Consider the following 19,033-nt stretch of genomic DNA (forward strand, 5'->3'; position numbering starts at 1 on the left):
GTGGGAGATACTTCCTTGTGGACTAGTTTAAGAGCATGTACACTTATTTTCTTAATTATTTAAAACCTCCTATGTTTTCCACGTTTTGAATCTAAATTGCTATTTTGGTATTTTTGTTTTATGCCCTTTCAAAGCCAAGGTTTTCAAACTTTAGCTGCTTGCTTGGGGAAACAATTCCACTGCCTATTAAATTTTACTGTGAAGCAACTTTATCCCAAGCATCAGATTTTTCTTAATTTCTTCCTGTTATGCTTAGTTATTTCTCTTCATTTTAACCCACAAATCTCCTAACTTCACATCTTCAAATACTTAGAGATTTACGTAAGCTGTTCTTCTGTCCTCCTCATTTTAGATCTGTTGGGATCATTGGATGTCTGCCCTGTGAATCCTTGTTTATTTTCCCACGTTAAGGTGATTGGCACTCAATGCACGATGCTTTCCTGTGTACATGTTCTGGTTATGCCTCTGCCTGTGCTCTAATCTTTCATTTGATAATTTATTGCCAAAGAAGTTGGCAAATTTGTCACAAATACCTTTCGCAGGTCCTTGCTTGAAAGTTTTCTGCCCTATTCTGGTGCAAGTTAGCTATTTTCAACTGTTCAAACACATTTGCACAGAGATATGATCGAAATGTTTATTGTCCAGTGGGAAGGTTTTAGGTTAAGAGGTTTTCATTCAAAGGTGCTTGCAAGGAAGGGAAGGGTGGAAGAGGAGGGGATCTGGATAATCTGTGCATGTGAGGAAAACCCATGATGGCCTGTGACTGCTGTAATGATCCTTGGGGCCACTGGCAGTTGCCACCTTTCAGCTCCTCTGCCTTTGCTGGAAGACTGGACCACCATCAAGCAGCTTCTGGGCAGGTAGTAGGTGCAAGGCTAACTTAAAACTCCAACTCTGTTTTCTTCCCCTTCTTGCAAGCATGTGTTGAGAGCCGATCAGCATTGCTGCCTCCCTGTGTACTCCTCCCTTGGAGGGCAGAGGCCTCAGCTCCAGGGCATGAACCTCCTGCATTCTTTGTAACTCTGCAAGTACTGCCAGTTTTAATGCAGCTTATGTTCACTTTGCTGGTTTTGCACAAGGATGAATGATCCTGCACAGTACGAGGCAATAGACAAATCTATCCTTTTTCTTATTCTCTATCTGATACATTTGCTTATGGTTTTCAAGTTATATCTTCTATATCTGTAGCTGAGATTACTGCCTTCCTAAGCCCTGGTGTAGAATTTACTTCACATTAGGGTATTCAGGATATTTTAAAAGTCTGTATTTCCTTAGCCTTTTCCTCAAAGCATTTTCCAACAGGAGCACTAGTGAAATAAAATATATTGGGAACTTCCAAAGAAAATTGAGAGAGACTTTTTACCAAGGCCTTTAGTGACAAGACATGGTACAATGGTTTTAAACTAAAAGAGAGTAGAATTAAATTGGACATAAGGAAGAAATTTTTGTGATGAGAGTGGTCAGACACTGAAACAAGTTGTCCAGCAAAGTTGTGGATGTCCCTTCATTGGAAGTGTTCAAGGTCAGGTTGGATAGGGCTTTGAGCTACCTGATCTAGTGAAATATGTCCCTGCCTATCACAGGGGAGTTGGAGTAGATGATATTTCAAGGTCCCTTTCAATACAAACTATTCTATAATTCAGTCCTGAAAATAAAATTTGACTGTTTGATGGGCGTTTGAATTTTAAAAGTGATATCTATTCTTGGTTCAGCAGTGTAATGTTTAATGTCCTGCTCAAGTTACCTGAATTCAGTTCTTTTTTTCTCAGTGCAACAAGTCTTGGGATAAAATTGTTTTCCTTGTGGGTACCAATGCTTGATTCAGATGTACAGGCTCTTCCTGCCTCTTTTGTCATCCCAGGAGGGCACTTGCGGGAAGTGTTTATTGCAGCTTGGGTTTCTGTCATTTGTGTCTGGTTCAAATGAATGCTTTGTGCTGTGTTTGCTTAGCTAGAAGAAGAAAGATCTCCATTTCAAACCATTGGACAGAGTGTGTTCTGCCAACCAAATGTCTTTACCTTGCTGCATTACTCTCCTTGATGGCATATTGATTTGCCTTACTCAGCAAAGTTGGTCCAGGCCCAGCTTTCTGCCCAATTATGTGTCTCAACATCTTGCAGTTTCATGTCTTGAGCAGAGCTCAGACTTGTTCTCCCACGCTGGGATAAAGCTCTGTACCTGCAGATTCTTCCTGTGCATTTATTTTGGGCTCGTAGTGAGCAAACATGGTGCAGGTACCTGGAGGCAAAAGGAGTGGGTTCCACCTCAGATGTCAAACACCTTCCCAGCAGCATGTGGGAGTTCTGCTTCTGCGGCAGCCTCCTGCTTGCCCTTGCATCATGTAAACAAACAGGACTGGGTACACTGATGTGTTTGAAAGGCTGATTTATAGGTGCTTGAGTCCTCTTCTCTGCAGAGGTGGTGTTGTGGATGTGCAGCTTAAGGTATCTTGAGCGTAGGTCTCTCCAGCCACTGTATTTCCCTCAGAAGGTTTCTATCTGTTTAACTGCAGCATGCAGATCAGTATTCAAAGTTTCCCAGCCATGGACAGTTAAGTTAGAGCACAATTTCAGGTCACTTCTTTCAGAAAAGCAGTCCAGTCTGGTTCAGTGTCATGGTGATGTTTGCTGAGATGGTTAAGGTAGTGAGAGGATGTGGCTTCTAAGCTGACCTGACTGATTAGCGTTGCCAGAGGGGTTTAACCACCTGAATTGGGGTCTGGGTGTCAGGTGAGCACGAGAGTAAGTGAGACAGGAAATGTGGGAATGGAGTGCAGCACCCCTGCTTTCCCTGACACCTTTAGAGACAGTAGTCTAACTCAGGTGTCTCCTGAGGTTTTAGCATCTCATCAGGATGCTGGGAGAGGCGGACCTGCCTTGCTCCTGGCCATTTGCTTCCCATGTGCTGGCAGCTAACTCTGCCCCCCTGGAGGCAGCTGAGCTCACTAAACCTCCAGAAAATTAACTGTTTCTACAAATGTGACTTCTCTGACTGTCTCAGCAGATCAGCTCAGCACTAGAGCCAGTTCTGCAGTGCAGCAGGGTGTGTCTTGTAGGAGCAAGCCTCAGACTGGCCACTGCCCTGTGAAACAGCCACCTGTCCAAGCTCTTCTCCTAGGCTGGGGTTTGGTTCTTGACTAATGCCTTTAGGCTGCCTCTAAACCTAAGATAAAAATAATTCACTGACATAGCTGCACCTAGATTTCTCCTAGTGTGGAGGAAGCTCCTGTGGAGTATTACAAAAGCTGCTTTGACATTCATGCTATCTTTTTGACAGAATATTTGCTGTATTTTTAAGAAACATCTTAATGCGCACATGGCTGTATAATTACAAATTTCATATATCTAGCCCAGAACTCTAAATTTTTGTTCAGATGCTGTGATGCATTTTGCACAGCTTTGTTAGAGCATGAATTTTTAGTCTGAGAAATAGAGTTATTATTCCAGCTTCTGTTGCCAGAGGTTGGTCATACAGGACTGTCCTCAGCAGAAGACAACACTGTAGTTCATACAAGCACTTCAACTTTTATGCAGTAATAATTAGCAGAAAAAAATTTGTATTTATTTACTGGCCAATTATCCAATTTTTTAAGATTGTTCTTCACTTAAAGATAAAATGAAGAGAAATGTAAAAGGAAAATTAGGTCATTAATGTACTCTTTGCTTGTAGCTTTCATTTCATTTGATTGTAAATTGTTTGCAGTAAAATTGGAAATTAGTAGCTTGGATAAAGCACTATAAATTTCTTCAATATCAGATTCAAATGAGGAGGAATTGGGCCTCTAACCTTCATGGAGTATAACTATAGCTGGATGCATTCCTAGGGGCTTATTATCCATTCCTCCATATTATATGCTTGAATTCTCAATTTCTTACTGTTTAATGAACATTTGAGTAGATGCTGAAAAATACCTAAGGAGTTGTGAGATGGAAACGTAGGCAGTGGGATGCTCTTGCTACCAAACATGGATGTCAGAAGATGTGGCACATCCCACAGCAGGCCTCTGAGCAGGAGCAGCTCTCAGAAAACCATCCTGCTTTGTCAGAGCAGTGCAAAATGTACATCCTGATCTGGCAGAGGGAGAGACACAGGGGTTACACTGAAAGTAGGTTTTCTATGTTTTGTAAGCAGAGCAGGTTAAAATAGCCATCCCTGCTGGAAAGGAAAAATACCACATGAACGTCACAGTCAGTTGTCTCCATACCTCTTACCTTATACAGGGGAAGTGTCCTAAATGTAGGCAAGTAAATTTTGGTTTAGTGTGTGATATTACTACTGTCTATTTATTTTATGGCTAAGGTAATTTTTTCCTGTTTATCACACAGCTAAAAAGCAAATTCTTCCATTTGTTGCCTGTTAATCTCTGTCTTTTTTTTTGATCTGTATTGCTTTTACCAAAGGCCAAAGTGATAGGGAGAATAATCTTTATGGTCAATATCCTGAGTATTTAGAGAACATCCATGGAGAGAGAAAGTTATGCTTTTACCTGTTTGTCTGTTGGGTGTGTGGTGGCTGTGGCCAGCCCAGAGGGCAGGGTAGGTGGCTGGAGGTACATCTGTGTTTGCTTCTGCTCCCCAGGTATATGGGGAGAGGGTGCTTCTGGGATGCAGAAAATTCAAGCTCTCATTTGTGTGCATAAATAGCTGGATTCAGGTACTAATTAGAGAATGTAATTTGTTTGGAGAGTCAAAGACTAAAGGAACTCATCTGAACAATTTTATCTGCATTGTGCTCTTTGATATATCAGATTGCATAACAGGGGTATTGTGTGGATTTTTTGGATTTTCCAAGAGCAAATGAGAATATACTGACCCAAGTTTTCTTTTATTCTCTGATGCACTCCTGTGTCTATGGAAGAGCTTCTGCACCCTTTACTGTCAGGTTTAGGTGCCTTTGTAGGCCATATGGTGGCTAGAGGGTACTGGTCTCACTGTCAGCAGGGAAGGCTTCTTTACCTCAGGCATTTGAGATACAGTGCTAGTCACGTGTCCTGCTTTTTGGATTTTGAACCTCTGCATAGTTCTAACTTTTTTTTTTTCTGATCTGGTGATCCTTCAGCCTGGAAAGGCTAAGCAAGCAGCTCTAATCTATTGTCAGCCTTGTTCAAGCCGTGGGGAAGTGCCGTAGTTGCTGTTCTGCTCTGTCTGTAAAACAACAAACAAGGGAAAAATACTCGAACAGAATGAACAAAACCAAAAACAAAACTGTAAGGCAAATCTTATTCATCTCTCTAGCTGAGTAAATGAAACCATACAGTCTGTGAGTGTGGTATATTCAGGGTTTGGGCCGTGTTTTGAGTGGGAACACATTTACAAGGAGAGGACGTTACCTGCAATTTTTAACAGTATCATTAAGGCAAAATGAATTCAGGTGATAAAAGCTATGGAGGGTTGGGGTTCTAGTTTTGTTGGTTTGGCTTGTTGTTGTGTGGGTTTTCGTAGTTTTTATTGCTTTCTGCTCTGCAAAGATGAGGATGTCTTATCGGTGACTGTTGCTTTGGACACTGTGTCCTTTGTAATATTTGCTTATCCTTTTGAATTAAGTTATGTTGGCTTAACACTGTGCAGAAGCCAAGTCTCAGAGAAGTGCTGGATGTCCCTGTTTTTTTCAACTGGATATATTGTGCCAGTAGAACAGAAGAATTTCAGCAGCAGCAGGACAGCATACCTGGTATGCAGTCACATCATATGCCGGCGCTGGAGCTTTTATTGCCTTTGCTGTCACTGCGTATTACGCGTTAGTGAGCAATGTGCACTAGATTGTTTTAGACGTGGTTTATATATTATTCCTAACATATCCTGACAGACTGTGCTATCCCAGCTGCGCTGTGTTGGTAGTACTGGAAGGAATATCAGCCACTGTTGTTAAGTTTTGAATATAGGTTCATGTATAGCCTCAAATTCTTTTTTATACAGAGTTTTATAAAACAGGCATCTGTTGGAATGGTCAGTTTCTGTCCAGAAGCTGAATCTGTTTAGAAGCTTTTTACCAAAACTAACTTCCAAATACTGCACAGATTTAGAAAACCATGTATCAACCCAGTTTCATAATGACAAATGATTACAGAATTGCCTATACACTCTAGATTTCTTAAGGAGCAAGAAAACGTAATTTTCAAAGAAAATACTAACTTTTGGCAGAAAGCAGAGGAGAGAGTGCTTGAGGAATATTGAATTAAGCAATGCTTGGTGCTCAGTTCATGGAATTAGTGGTACAGCAGTCTGTGCTTAAGAGGACATGATTGTGGGCTGTGGATAGACTAACACTAGAAGCAGACATGTTGAAGCAGACAAAGAAATGGATTTTTCTGAGTGCTCTATATTTGCTTCTCATCTGGCTTATGTATCTCCTGTACGTGTTATATGTAGAGTGGTGTGAAAGACTCCAGCTCGCCAGCTCAGATCTTGCAGTGAAGGAAGAGAGGAGAGCTGGCTATGACAGTTTCAGGCAGAGATGTTTGCAAATGGGGAAAGATGAGGAAGATAAAAAAATGTGGAAAATAGGGACATGAATGGTAAAACATGAAAAGAAAAACATAGGGAACAGGACAAAGGAGGAAGGGAAACATAAGGAAATTGAAGTGCAAGTGTCAAAGAAAAGAGAAAATAAGATGAGCAAATGGTGGGAAACAGAAAGATTTTTTAGTTGTCTTTTTAAATATGTAAAATGTCTAAGTATTTCAAGATGTGAATGTGTTTGTATAGAAATGAATATGTAATTTAAGCCATTTTAAATTTAGGCTGTAATCTTGAATTTTTCAAATCAAATTGGAGACCTGTGGGTTTAGTGGAGCCATATTCCATTTAACTGCAGTAACAGATGGACACATTAGTGGTATCTCACCCAGGGCATTCCTTCATCTTATTGCTCATCTGCCCCGAGTTGTCCCTGTTGTGCCATATGGCCAACAGTGATAAACGGTGAGGTCTCAGGGGCTGATTCTGCCTGTAAATGACTGCCTGTGAACAGGTGAATCCAGACAGATCCATTCTTTGGTTTTGAAATCCAAAAATGTGTGTGCGACTGAAGAGTGGGCACAAGGAACATCGTGTTACTGTGTTGTTTTGGATGAAATTGGGGTATTTGAAGTGTGGCAGTAGTTTAGCAGAATGGCAAAGACACCATCCAGTGTATGCCTAAAGCATGTGCTAAGTCACAATAACAACACCAACAGAAACATGTTTCTATAAAGCTTTTTTATTTGGAAAAATTTGTATGCTAGTTAATGGAAACATTCACTTCTGTCAACTGAGAATTGACAGGAGGAACATCAAAGCAGACAAAGAGCAGCAAACTGTCTGAAGGCACATTTTTGGGTCTCTGTCTAGTCTGCAGCTTCTTAGTTCATCCTTTTTCCAAATTATAATGTGAACATTTAAAATCAGCAATGAAATGTATCGGGACAGTTGAAAGCAAATGACTGCTGGAAAGGAGAGGGGAATGTAGTACTCAGATCTCCTGTATATCAGGGTAAAGGACACATGTTTTATATTCTTTTCTGTAAAGCTGTAGTATTTTAGAAATTAGTTTCAAACAGAGGAGCTCAAAATAAATCTCCCATTTAGGAAGAGTTGTACTGTTTACCACACTGATATCTGCAGTCATAATCTGAATCCTTCTGTTCCTTAGAAGTCATCTATCCTCTTGAAGGTGTGAGCATCTTCTCACACTGTCAGATTTGAATATTTAGTCTAGAGAATGAACTTGAGTTGAAATGCAACTCCTTTGGTAATGGAAAATGCGTTTGATGTTTTTGGGTCTTCTGCATTCCATGTTTGTTCTTTTAAAGTAAAAGAACAAAGCACTCTCAAATAGTGCACTGTAAGCACCATACAAAACCTGCATCTCAGAAATGAGGAACAAGACAGGAGGTCCGGGGGCATTTCATTCATCTTCCCATCAAACAACTGCCCAAGGTAAGAGAAGTTCATGTGAGTCAGAGCTAACAGGGCTGGTCGTATCCTCAATTACAGGGTAGCCTGACTAACGGCTTCATTAAAAGGTTATTCCTGTGCTTTATTGATGACAATGTTGAAATACCCCACAGTAGCTGTTGTAGGACATAAAATCATAATCTCTTGGGCAGAAAAAGCCCCAAATTATCGTTGCCTGCCTTTCTCTGAATTTCAAAGGTCACTTCTCATCTAGCTTACATAGACCTTTCATGTTTTCCAACTGTCCTGTGACCATGACCTCTTCCAGCTTCCAGGCAACAAGACTCAAAATCCTGCTTAAACTGTGAGGCTTTGTAGAATTTGCCTATTTTGCAAGCATGTTTGAAAAACTAAGGAATAGAAACTGACTTGAAGCTTACCTAATTGCACCAGGTCTAGAACATTATTTTCAGTCTAGACTCCGGCTGGGAATTATTTTAGCAATACTGATGAATCTCTCACTCTGGGAGGAATGACGCTGTCTCACCTTCATGTACTCCTTTGGAGCATTCAGTGTTAGACTTGAGGTTGTGCTGTCCCTGTGCAGAAAGTGGCAAAATGTACAGTGCAGATTCCAGCTGCAGAGACATGCAGAAGGCAAAAAGCTCAGCTTATCTTTCACCAAAACTAACCACATGAGGTTAGACAAGATCAGCTTGTCAGTAGGAATCAGGTAGCTGAAGCTGGATCTAAGTGAGGCAGAGGTGAGGACAAAAGGGAGCTGGAAGATGCCTTTGGCCAAGTCTCAGTTGCCTTACACAGTCTGTAATTTAGAACTACTGCTGGATTGGCAACTGCTGTGATTAATGATTTCTTTCCTCTCTCTTCTTGGGGAGATTGTGTCCTAGCTAGGTTAGGATTTTACAGGACTCTTACGTCCCAGCTGTGCTAGAGCAATGCAGTATCCATGGGCATAAAGCCATTGGTTCTTAGGCAACTGCAGTCACAGAGTGCTGCAGCATTTCCCCTCAGCAGTTCGTGCTCGTGGTAGCACAATGCACCATTCCTTTTCTCTGAAGTGCTGCTGCAGCTGCCGGGCCAGTGGGCAGTCTGAGCAGGGATCAAGAGCCTGGACTGGCTGCTTTGTGGTGACACCTACTTTGTCAGACTCTCTCTCAGAAGGGATCTGGAACAGCTTTTATGTTAAAACATCTGTTGTATTTATAAACCTGCACTGATGCTTGAAGAGGTGTTTGAAAAATTGTGTATGCCATTTTTAGATGAAGTTAGAAAAACCTGGTGTGTATCATATAGATCATATACTTCATGTATAATCATAAACATCATATATCATCATAAATGCTAAACATCATTCCACAGCATGTGTCAGGAATTGCAGAATGTCAGGGATCAAGGTTATAGATAAAATGGCAGAAGATGGAAAAAAATATTCCCACTTTTATTAAAGATTCAGTTGTTATTATGGCTTGGTTATTACCCTGTAAGTAATGAATGGTTGTTTGTCAGAGTAACATGAGTAATTACTAGCAAGGTTTTATTTTTTATTATTAAATTCAGTTGTTTTGCCCCATTACATAGTTTCATGATTTCTTTTTCTAAATGATTCCACTGTTGACTTACTGGTAGAAAATTCTGGCCAGACTGATTTTGAGAGATTTGTATTTTCTTTTTAACTGGATGGCATAAGCCAATCAGGAGAGCCTGTCCATAAACATGCTGAAAGCATTGAAGGCATCTGAACTTTTTTCTCTGGCAAAAACTCTGACGTGGTATCAGGTGGATTTTGTTTGGATGGGCATTGGTTGCTGATTGTGGATGAGGAGCCAGGGGAGGTGTGGGAGGGATTTGTCAATGGTTACACCCATACCAGCAATTACTTCTGTGCAGTAGGAGCAGAACTGTATTGTTAAATTACAAAACATTGGTCCTGAAGACCTAATGTCCACATGAATGTATTTTTGGTGTTGGACTAGTTCTTGTTTGGTGTCACATGCTCCTCCAGTGGCTTGAATGCCTGGGGTGTGCTCCTGGAGAGCTGCTCCAGATTTAGTTACACCCTGCAGGAATCCTGTCTGTGGGCTCCGAGGCACCACTGTGTTCTATCAGGAAAGCTGCTGATCTGAACTACAAATTGATGTAGACACAGCTGTTAAATGGCTGGTCTTATCTCTTGAGTAAGTAAATTGAGACCACAGAAACAGGCTCTTGGAGAAAGTGGCAATACCAATTCTGACTTACTGTTAGCTAGAATCAAGGTCCACTAAGTATTAATACCTAATTAAAAAAATCTTAATGGTGTTGACTTGGTTTCAAATACAGGAGAAACCCAGGAAGCATGGGGAATCAGCATGAAAACCAGATGGTAGAGATGCCAGAAACACTAGTGCAGTTATCTCTCTGGCGTAACTGCAGGTATTTGGACATAGCCTATGATGACTAAGCCACTGGATTCAGGAAGTGCCTGTGTACTGAGAGCATAAAGCTGTTATAGTCTCATAATACTATTCTTAAATGTTTTTATTTTAAAAACCCCTGAAACACTCCACCCACCTTAAAATCAAAATCTAATTACACAGAATGTAGATGTTTCCTTAAGTCTCACTTGGAACATGTGCTGCCAAGCCAAAGACTTCATGGAAGTGAGGTCTGTTACGGTGAATACGTCAGCAAAAGGAGGGTAATAAGGAAACTGGAACGAAAAAGTGCCTGAACAGTTTCTTACATGTGCCACGTTTACTACTTTGAAATGTTGTCTCTTAAATAAAGAAATTTCTGCTTATTGAGCTATGCTGTTCAGATAGCTCATAAGCAACTTGTACAAACCTAAACAGACTTCACAAAATCAGAAGTCTAAAGCGCTAACACAATTAACTTTGTGAAGTTGTTTTATTGAATGGGAAAAGCTTTTTGAGGAAGTATTTTTAAGTACTGTGTTGGTTTTTGTATTTAACATGACAGTCAATCATATCTTGACTTTGGAGCCAATAATTTTTTGAACATAAATCTGTGATGAAGGAAGCTGAAAATATGGTTTGCTTAACAAGTTCAAGTTATTCTGTGTTAATTTGAACATAAGATAGTGTAGGAACTACTGTCAACCAGAAAACTGTGAAGTGTAGCTGAACTAACTGCACACCTGAACTGATTTGGATTTGTTAGTTTTCCTCTTCTTCATTTCACCCTTCTGCCCCAATTTGTATGTCTGCCCTCCTGCACATTACTCAGAAACCTCTCATTTCTCCTGCACCATCAGGCCAGTGCCTTTGCTCTTTGAAAACATGTTGCTGCAATTTCTACAAATCGTGGAAGAAAATTACATAATCTTAAAAGCTATTGCTCTGTTCCCTACACTAAATATTCATATTTTTACCCTTTTACTTCCCTCCCCTCTCACAAGTACTTCAGCCCAGACTGATGCACCTTCTCTTACCAGGGGAGCTCAGTCTTGGCCTGCATTCTCAGCTGAACAATGCAAAGTCCTGGCCATCTTTCACTGTCATTTGAGGAAAGGATTAGCTCCTTAATTGTTTCTACATAAATACCAAGACAACCATAGCTTTTATATTGTCAGTGCTTGCTGCAAGTTTTTTTCCCTTAAGCACTAACTCAGTGAACAGATTTTTACAATTTGGAGCTGCTCAGTCAGTTCGGATGGCTTTTTAATCTCTCGAGGCCAGATGGAAGCGTGATCCTTCACCAGTGCTTGTTTTGCATAATGTAGGATTGGAACTACATTTCAGTAGCACAGAGTCATAGACATGTAAGTATACAAATATTTTTCTTTTCCATCCATGTATTTTCTAATGTTTTGGTTTGGTTTTCTTTAATGACAGCTTTCCACAGGGAAAAGCTGTCACAAACAAGCAAATGCTATGCCCTGACAGGAAAGCTTACACAGAAGAAAACAAAGATTTTGGTCAAGATTTGAGAGAGAAACTGACGCTCAAGTGCTAAGTTTCTGAGGCAGATGATTACTTACCTTGGTTTCAGGGTACTGATAAAACTGCTGTCAGACTGATGTGGAATGATGTGAGTTTTTTTCTCACTTTAGAAGCTTTATTTCAAGCTTTCCAACAATACTAACTTTGATTTTAGTTGTATTTATGGACTTATCCTTTGCTGTCAAATGCAATCAACTGATTGAAATCCATAAATAATAAACATCAGATTTCAATTTAAGATGCAGTAACAAGATGCTGTCAGAAGAAGTTTTACGTACTTGAGCAGCTTTTTATAGCTGACTCCCTCCAGAGTAAAGTCCTGACACATTCTTGGTGCTAGGGAGCTAATGTCTGCCCTGCACGTTTGTGACGCCCATGTGACAAATCCTACATGGCAGCTGAAGGAGAGGACACTTGAGCACCTGTTTGGGGAAGGGTTATATAAAAAGTCCTGGGACACATTTTAGCATCTACCAGTAAGCTGAGCAACTTGACCCTCTTTACCCTTGGTAGAATCCATGATAAATTAACAACTAGAAAAAAAGACATACTAACATGAAAAAACACATTTTATTGCACTTAAGTTATAAGAAAATAAAATTTCTAAGTGAATCAAACCATAGACACAATCCCTTTAAAGGTTTTCCTCCATCATGTCACGTTGTTACATAACTAAAATTAACCAACTGGAATCTGATTGTTTTAAATCAGACTATAAATAAAACAAAAACAAAAAAGGAGGAAAAAAATCGCCTAGGATACAGTGTTAAACCACTTTCACAGTTCAGCTTGAGTTGTGGCTCTTGGAGAATGAGGCAAACCATTGGACTCTTTTGTTTTTCATTTTGTTTGCATGTGACATCTTTACAAAAACGTAAGTTTTTGCTCTGTCAGTTCCTCCCAGCAATAACTGTAACAGTTGTTTGTTTTTTCAAATACTGTAAAACACTAAGACTGACCAGCAACTTTATTTTAATTTTTGTATTTTATAATATTTTTAAAAAATTTTGTCAGTTTTTTTAATGTATGTTCATTCCATTCACCACAGCCCTCACAAAGAAAAATTTCCCCACAGAACAGGCTGCAATAGCTTTGTTCCAAGGAATGTGTTTTAATTTTTGCCCAGAAAAAAGAAAATAAGCTTTGCACACACACTCAATTCTTTATTTGCAGGCAAACTTCACTCTTAATTGTCTGAAACTCTTCCACTCTCAGCCTCTTAGAGGCACAGTTGGCTCAAGTTTCAGTGGCAAAAAGTCTTTTTCTGTAACCAAACTAGAGCAAATTTGGAATTCAGTCTGGGACTAAAACGTCACAGCAGAAAAAAAAATAAAAAAAAATAATTTGCTTTTCTTTCTTTCATTTAGCAGCATAAATAAGTTTGGCCACTGGGAATACAGTACAGGGGTGGGACAACAATCCCGTAATTGAAGACCTACTTCTAGCACCAGCATTGCGAATTAAATCCATCAGAGGACTCTCAAAACCCAGGACAACTTGCCACCTCAGAGCAACTTATGCATTGAAGAGTGTAGATGGAAGCAACAGTAAATAGATTAAACAGAGGCTAATACTGTGATTGACATTGGCAATGGTTGGCAAAAAAAAAAAAAAGAGGGTAAAAGAAAAAAAAGAAAAAGCTCCGATAAAACTGTACAAAACAATTCACAGTAATAGTTTAGCTTTTCCACACCAGGAATGGACTCCTTGTTTGTTTTTTTCATTGCAGATGCTCTCTAGTTGTTGAAAGTCAGCCAGTGACTGCTCAGAGGTTGGAGGGGACGGTGGAGGCTGTCCAGTCCAACCCCTTGCTCGGAGCGGGGCTGAGGGACAGCACGTTGCTCAGAGGGGCTGCCGGGGCCAGGGGGACCCGGGGGTGCACGAGCAGAATTGCCTGTGCAGCTGATTTCAAGATCTTTGTGGTAAAATAACTTCTTAACAAGAACTGTAACATTTTTTTTTCACTCCAAATTGCTCAAGGAGCAGTTGGAGGAAAGTAAAGAAATTAATTGCACCTGGTTTAATTTCAAAAGTTGGATTTTTGCAAAGCTGCCCCGGTCAAAAGTGTAGCCTTTTTATGTGACGAGACAGTAAAAGCCTCTCTTGTCAGTTATAGTTTGTCATCTTTGTCTTCTCCTTCGTAGTCTGTAGGTCTTTAGGATCTGTTGCCCCAAGGCAACATCCTGCACCACCAAGGACAAGGGATTTTTTCCTTTTTCTTTTTTTTCTTTTTTCTTTTTTTTTTCAGGGGGGAGGGAAAGGAGAACATCGTCTACACGTTTGGACAAATTCATCTTTCTGCCCTTCACTTCATATCGACGTCAAAGTCCAACACCAGCAGCTTTGTCTCCTCAGTCCCGTTGCGGCTCCCAACTGCACACACCAGCTTTGTGTTCGAGGCTCTGATTCTCCACACGACGCCTCCGCTTCCCCCGCTCTCCAATGTGACTAGATTGCGGATAAATTCACCCGTTTTCAAGTCCCAAAGTTTTACAGTCCCATCATCTGAGCTGGTAATTACAAAGTTCTTGTTGAACTGTAAACAGGTCACAGCACTCTGATGCTTGTTGGGACCTGTAATAGTAAACAAAAACATTTTCATTTGTAATTAATTAGAAAGCAGTGGCACACAGCACTGCACCTAGAATAAATACCTAGCTATTTGCATATAGTTGTTTCTATCTCTTAGAACTGTTACAGAACTATCTGTTATAACTCCTAGTTTTGTACTGTAGAAGGTACAGAAGCCTTGCCATGCTTTCAAAAAGTGAAGGCAGGTATTGAAAATTCCTTCGTTTCAGCAATCTCCTTGTGTCGGATACAAACAGTAGTGCAAACATGTCCTTGGACATTCATGAAAATGAACTTAACCATCTAGAAGGAGGTGACTGCTGTAAGAGTTCCTCTCCAACTCCATCAGTAAATACTGACAGTTATACACTGACATACAAATATATACTGTTAAACCAGCAGTTTGCTTTACAGGACAATTTCATTTTCTGTTCCAGCCATGATATATGGGAATGATATAAGACCTTTTTAGTGGGCAGAAACAAAACCATGTGTTTGTGTGCATGATGCCTGAGTGGCAACTGTCAAAGTGGAAACAAAAGTCTTTCTTCTTTTCATCTCTTGATTTATTGCTACAGACAGTGTACTTTGCCTCATGATGCAATTAATCAGTAGGCTTTGAAACATCCAAGTGACCCCTAAATAAATACATTGACTGACTGTTTTGAGATGTAATTTCCTACATATTTCTGTGGCTTATTAGGCTAATATACCCATAGCAAATTGCTATCAGGCCAGACCATCTGCCTTTCATAATAGGCAAGTGATTTGAATAGATTAGATTAGATTAAATACACTTTTGTTCTTCTAGTTCAGAAAAGGATCATACAGTTGTCATCAGAAAAGTATTTAAACTGTAAGCGGTCAGTGCTGTTTTCTTTATACATAATTATTTTGAAGGGGTTTTTATGTAGAATCTGCAGCACAGATTACTGCAGGCTGCTTGATTTCCATGAAGATAGTTTAAGCTTACCTTGCAATGTCTGTAAACATTGTCCTGTTTTAATGTCCCAGATTTTGACTGTCGAATCGGCATTCCCAGACACAAGTATATTGTCCTTGAGTTCCATTCCACTTGTGAGTGACTGGTGGCCTGTTAGAGTGTGAATGCAGTTGCCTGTCTCCACATCCCAAACTCGGATGGAAGTGTCAAGAGATCCACTCACCACATGGATACCATCAAACTACAAGAAAGGTAAATCTGTTACAAACAATTATATTAGGATCTTATGAAGAGGACTATTAAGCATTTAATTCACTAAATGCAAGGTGAGATACTATATATATTTAAAACTGCATGACAAAGTAAAAATTCAGTCTAAGTAGAGATAGCCACATTTGCTACCAGAGTAGGTGATTCCTGGTTACTGCAATTGCCTGTTGCAGACATGTGGGCTATGAAGGATGCAGTTCAAAAAGAGACTCTGAAACACTGGTCTTTTAAAAGCAATGCAACTCCTTTAAACGCAGCAGAATTGAATCCTGACTCTATTGCAGCATGCAACAGTAAGATAACTTAGTTTTCCTAATAAAGACATTAACAGGCCAACCCTGTTTTTCACAAGTCAGGGGGAGTTTAAGCTGGAGAAGGGCAGGAACATTAGTCGGGGATCATCCACACAGAAGTCAAAACATACAAAAATGGAAGGCATGTAATTGAAAAATGTGGGGTTTAGCCATTTTATAATTCTAATTGTGTACAGTAAGGCACTTTAACTCTCTAGTCATTGTAGGGAAAGGCATACAGGCTAAGGTACAAAATGCTTTTGACCGAGAGGTGAACATGTAGAGAATAGAAAGGTGGAAAGTAACTTGAGTTACAGTGACAATGACATAAGAATCCAGAATTGTTTGAAAAAAGCAGTAGAATAAAACCTATGGGCATCAAGAAGGAATACTTTAAAAAATGAGACTTCCTTCCTGTGAGGTTTTATATATCTATTCTCTGAGGAGAAGAAGAGTTCAGGACAGTTGGCACTTTTTTAAAGACCACAAACTATCCTTGTGTGAAGGAAAGATAGGAAGTGTAGTAAATTACCAAGACCCACTTGGCTAAAGCACAAGGAATTGTACAAAAAGTAGAAACTAGATCAATAGATGTGTATAAAAGAGCCCACTAGGACAAAACCAGAAAGGCAGGGCACAAAACAAGATAAAACTAGCAAGACCCATTTCACTATTCTGTAAAAAAAGATACCCAACCAAAAACAACACCAAAAAAACATACCAAGAGGAAAGCCAAAAAAAAAAAAAAAGCTCATTTATCCACAGCAGGAAGGAAACACTGAGTGAGGCCAGCTATTTAACTTTCTTTTGCTTCAGTCCTCAGCCTTCTGAGTGCAGCCTCACAGCACTTATACCACTAACAAGCACAAGCTTTTGGTTGGAGTGGGGGAAAAACATCACATATGGCAGCAAGTTGTCTTAAGACAATCTCAGAGACATCTGCTGCTATCTTTGAGAACCCGTGGAAGACAGACAAGCTTCAGATGGCAAATACAATTCCTTTCTTTATTGAAGGAGATGATGATGGAGATGGGGAATTATGGATCAATCAGCCAAACTTCAATTTCCAGAAGGAACTTGTAAGCCCTTAGTAATGTGATAAGTAGCAGCAAACACAGATTTGTGGGAAAATAATCTTAACCAATGTGATTTTTTTTCTGTGACAGAGTAGAGCCATGTGAAACAGCAAATGTCTTGTTTGTATTTTCACAAAGAAGGAGGCAGATTTGAGGCAGGGATACTGTCCCATTCACAACTTTGTTCACAATACTACTGGAGATACCATAAAGAGTTCCAGAGAGGTCTGGCATTTACTATTTTCATTAGGATTTGTGTGACATTTGAAATGTCAGAATTGACCCAAAGCAAAGAGTGTGCAAGTCAAGTGAAAACTGTGAAGATCTGACTTTGGCAGGGAAGGAATGAAAGTACAGTGCAACATGAGAGAAGGAAGGTTGGGCAGGAGTCTTTGTTATATTTAAGGCAATCCAAGACTACTTGTCCATGTAGATTGACTGGTACCTGACAATGGCAAAGAACGAATCCAGTTAAGGGAACTCAGCTATCTGAAGCTGCTTCTTTTTATAAAACTTGCAGAAAACTCATTTTAGAACTCTGCAGTCAAACCTGGTTGAGCATGGCACCTGAGTTCAAAAGAACAGAGAGAGTAACTGGCACATACAGACTGCTTATCTGCTGTATGCATTGCATTTCCAGTGAAAATATACTAAAGAAGACACTCTGGTATTTGAATGTAACACATATAAAACAACTTCTAAGTTCTAGCAAGCACTGATAAGACTTTGGACCTTGTTTTGGGCACCCCATTTTCAAAAGAGAATGTGAACTAATTTGAGTTCAGATAAAAAGACGAGTGCCAAGTAGCCAAGTAGACTTGGGTGGAAACACTACAGAATGTTTTTCTTTCCTAAAAAGACCTAAACCAGATTGATGCAACAAATTTTGAATTCTTTTCCCCTATCCCGCAAACTAATTGCATTCCATGTACACAAGGTATGCAGCAGGAGAGCTGTAAGGCTGGGCATCAAGACACACCGATGTTGTCACAGTGAAGCAGACAATGGTTTTGATCAGTGGTTGACCTCTTACCCATGAACCCTGAAAATCTGTGGATTACTTCAAAGGCAAATGAGTAAAAAGACTCAACATGTTTATTCAAATGCTGCATAAGGATCTCTGGAAAATATTAGGTCTACAAATGGGGAAATACTGAGGTACAACAGGACCTGCCAGGAAGCAGAGATAGGGAGGACTGCCTAATTCCACCTGATTATTTTATTTATGGGAGTTCTGCGTTTGGGACTGTTTCAGGCCAAAGGGCAGGAGCCACCATGCAATTTTAAAGAATCTTTCTGTTCAAGACTCTAAGCACCTGTAGTCTCCAGCCTGCCCTCCCTCATCCCCCTCCCATTTGTTTCAGAACATAGCAGTGTGTAACACAACCCAATTATTTGATACATTATTACTACAGTATCAGTCCAAGACATGAATATTCATAAGCCAAAACAAGAGTCACTGGTGAAGATAAGGCAGAGTAACATCTACTGTTCCCAAACTGCCCTTCATGAAATACAATCTTCAGAATATTTTTGAGAGATAGATAGGTGGAACAGCATTTTTAACTTGCTTGCTGCTTGTCTAGAGAACACTTCTCAGCATATGAATGTAAGGGATGGGCTGGAGCTTTAGATAAGTTTTGCTACATATTTTTGGGAAAGGAAACCAATCAGATACTTTATTCATATTTAATATTCATGGTGAGATACCTGTTATGAAATACACACTTTATGAAAGATGTCTTTAGCACAGAACTTCACTTTCTGAGCCACAAACCCGAGCAGTTACATGTTGAATGCCATTTCCCAATTTTGAACTGTCTTTGTTAATTTCTTTTTCAAGTCCTGCCAGACTGTGGTGAGAACAGGCACAAGCATGAAATTAATTTCTTTCGCTTCTCAATGTCTGGAAGTGAGAATGCTTTGACTCTACGAATGAACAAGACGATTTTTTGAGTTAGTAATGGTAAGAGGACCTGAGACATGAGGTCTGTATGTATCTTTGCCAGCTTTGCGGGTGACTGGCAGGCAATAGAGACACCGT

General features: G+C 39.9%; 1 protein-coding gene across 3 annotated transcripts in view; it reads right to left on the reverse strand.

Annotated features, from left to right (window-relative positions):
- Positions 1-12,387: 12,387 nt before the first annotated feature.
- The window catches only part of FBXW7 (F-box and WD repeat domain containing 7), a 173,593-nt gene continuing 166,947 nt past the window's right edge, over positions 12,388-19,033 (reverse strand). For 2 of the 3 annotated variants that reach the window (XM_071556097.1, XM_071556099.1), the window contains 2 exons: positions 15,381-15,591; positions 12,388-14,410 (listed from right to left, as the gene is read on the reverse strand). In XM_071556097.1, coding sequence (XP_071412198.1) covers positions 14,142-14,410; positions 15,381-15,591 — 480 coding nt within the window. In that variant the 3' untranslated portion in view covers positions 12,388-14,141. Of the gene's footprint in view, positions 14,411-15,380; positions 15,592-18,699; positions 18,919-19,033 lie in introns of those variants that run through there. The other variant, XR_011697900.1, reaches the window with a different exon arrangement.

This window comes from Pithys albifrons, chromosome 5, assembly GCF_047495875.1.
Source record: "Pithys albifrons albifrons isolate INPA30051 chromosome 5, PitAlb_v1, whole genome shotgun sequence".
Taxonomy (NCBI): Eukaryota; Metazoa; Chordata; class Aves; order Passeriformes; family Thamnophilidae; genus Pithys; species Pithys albifrons.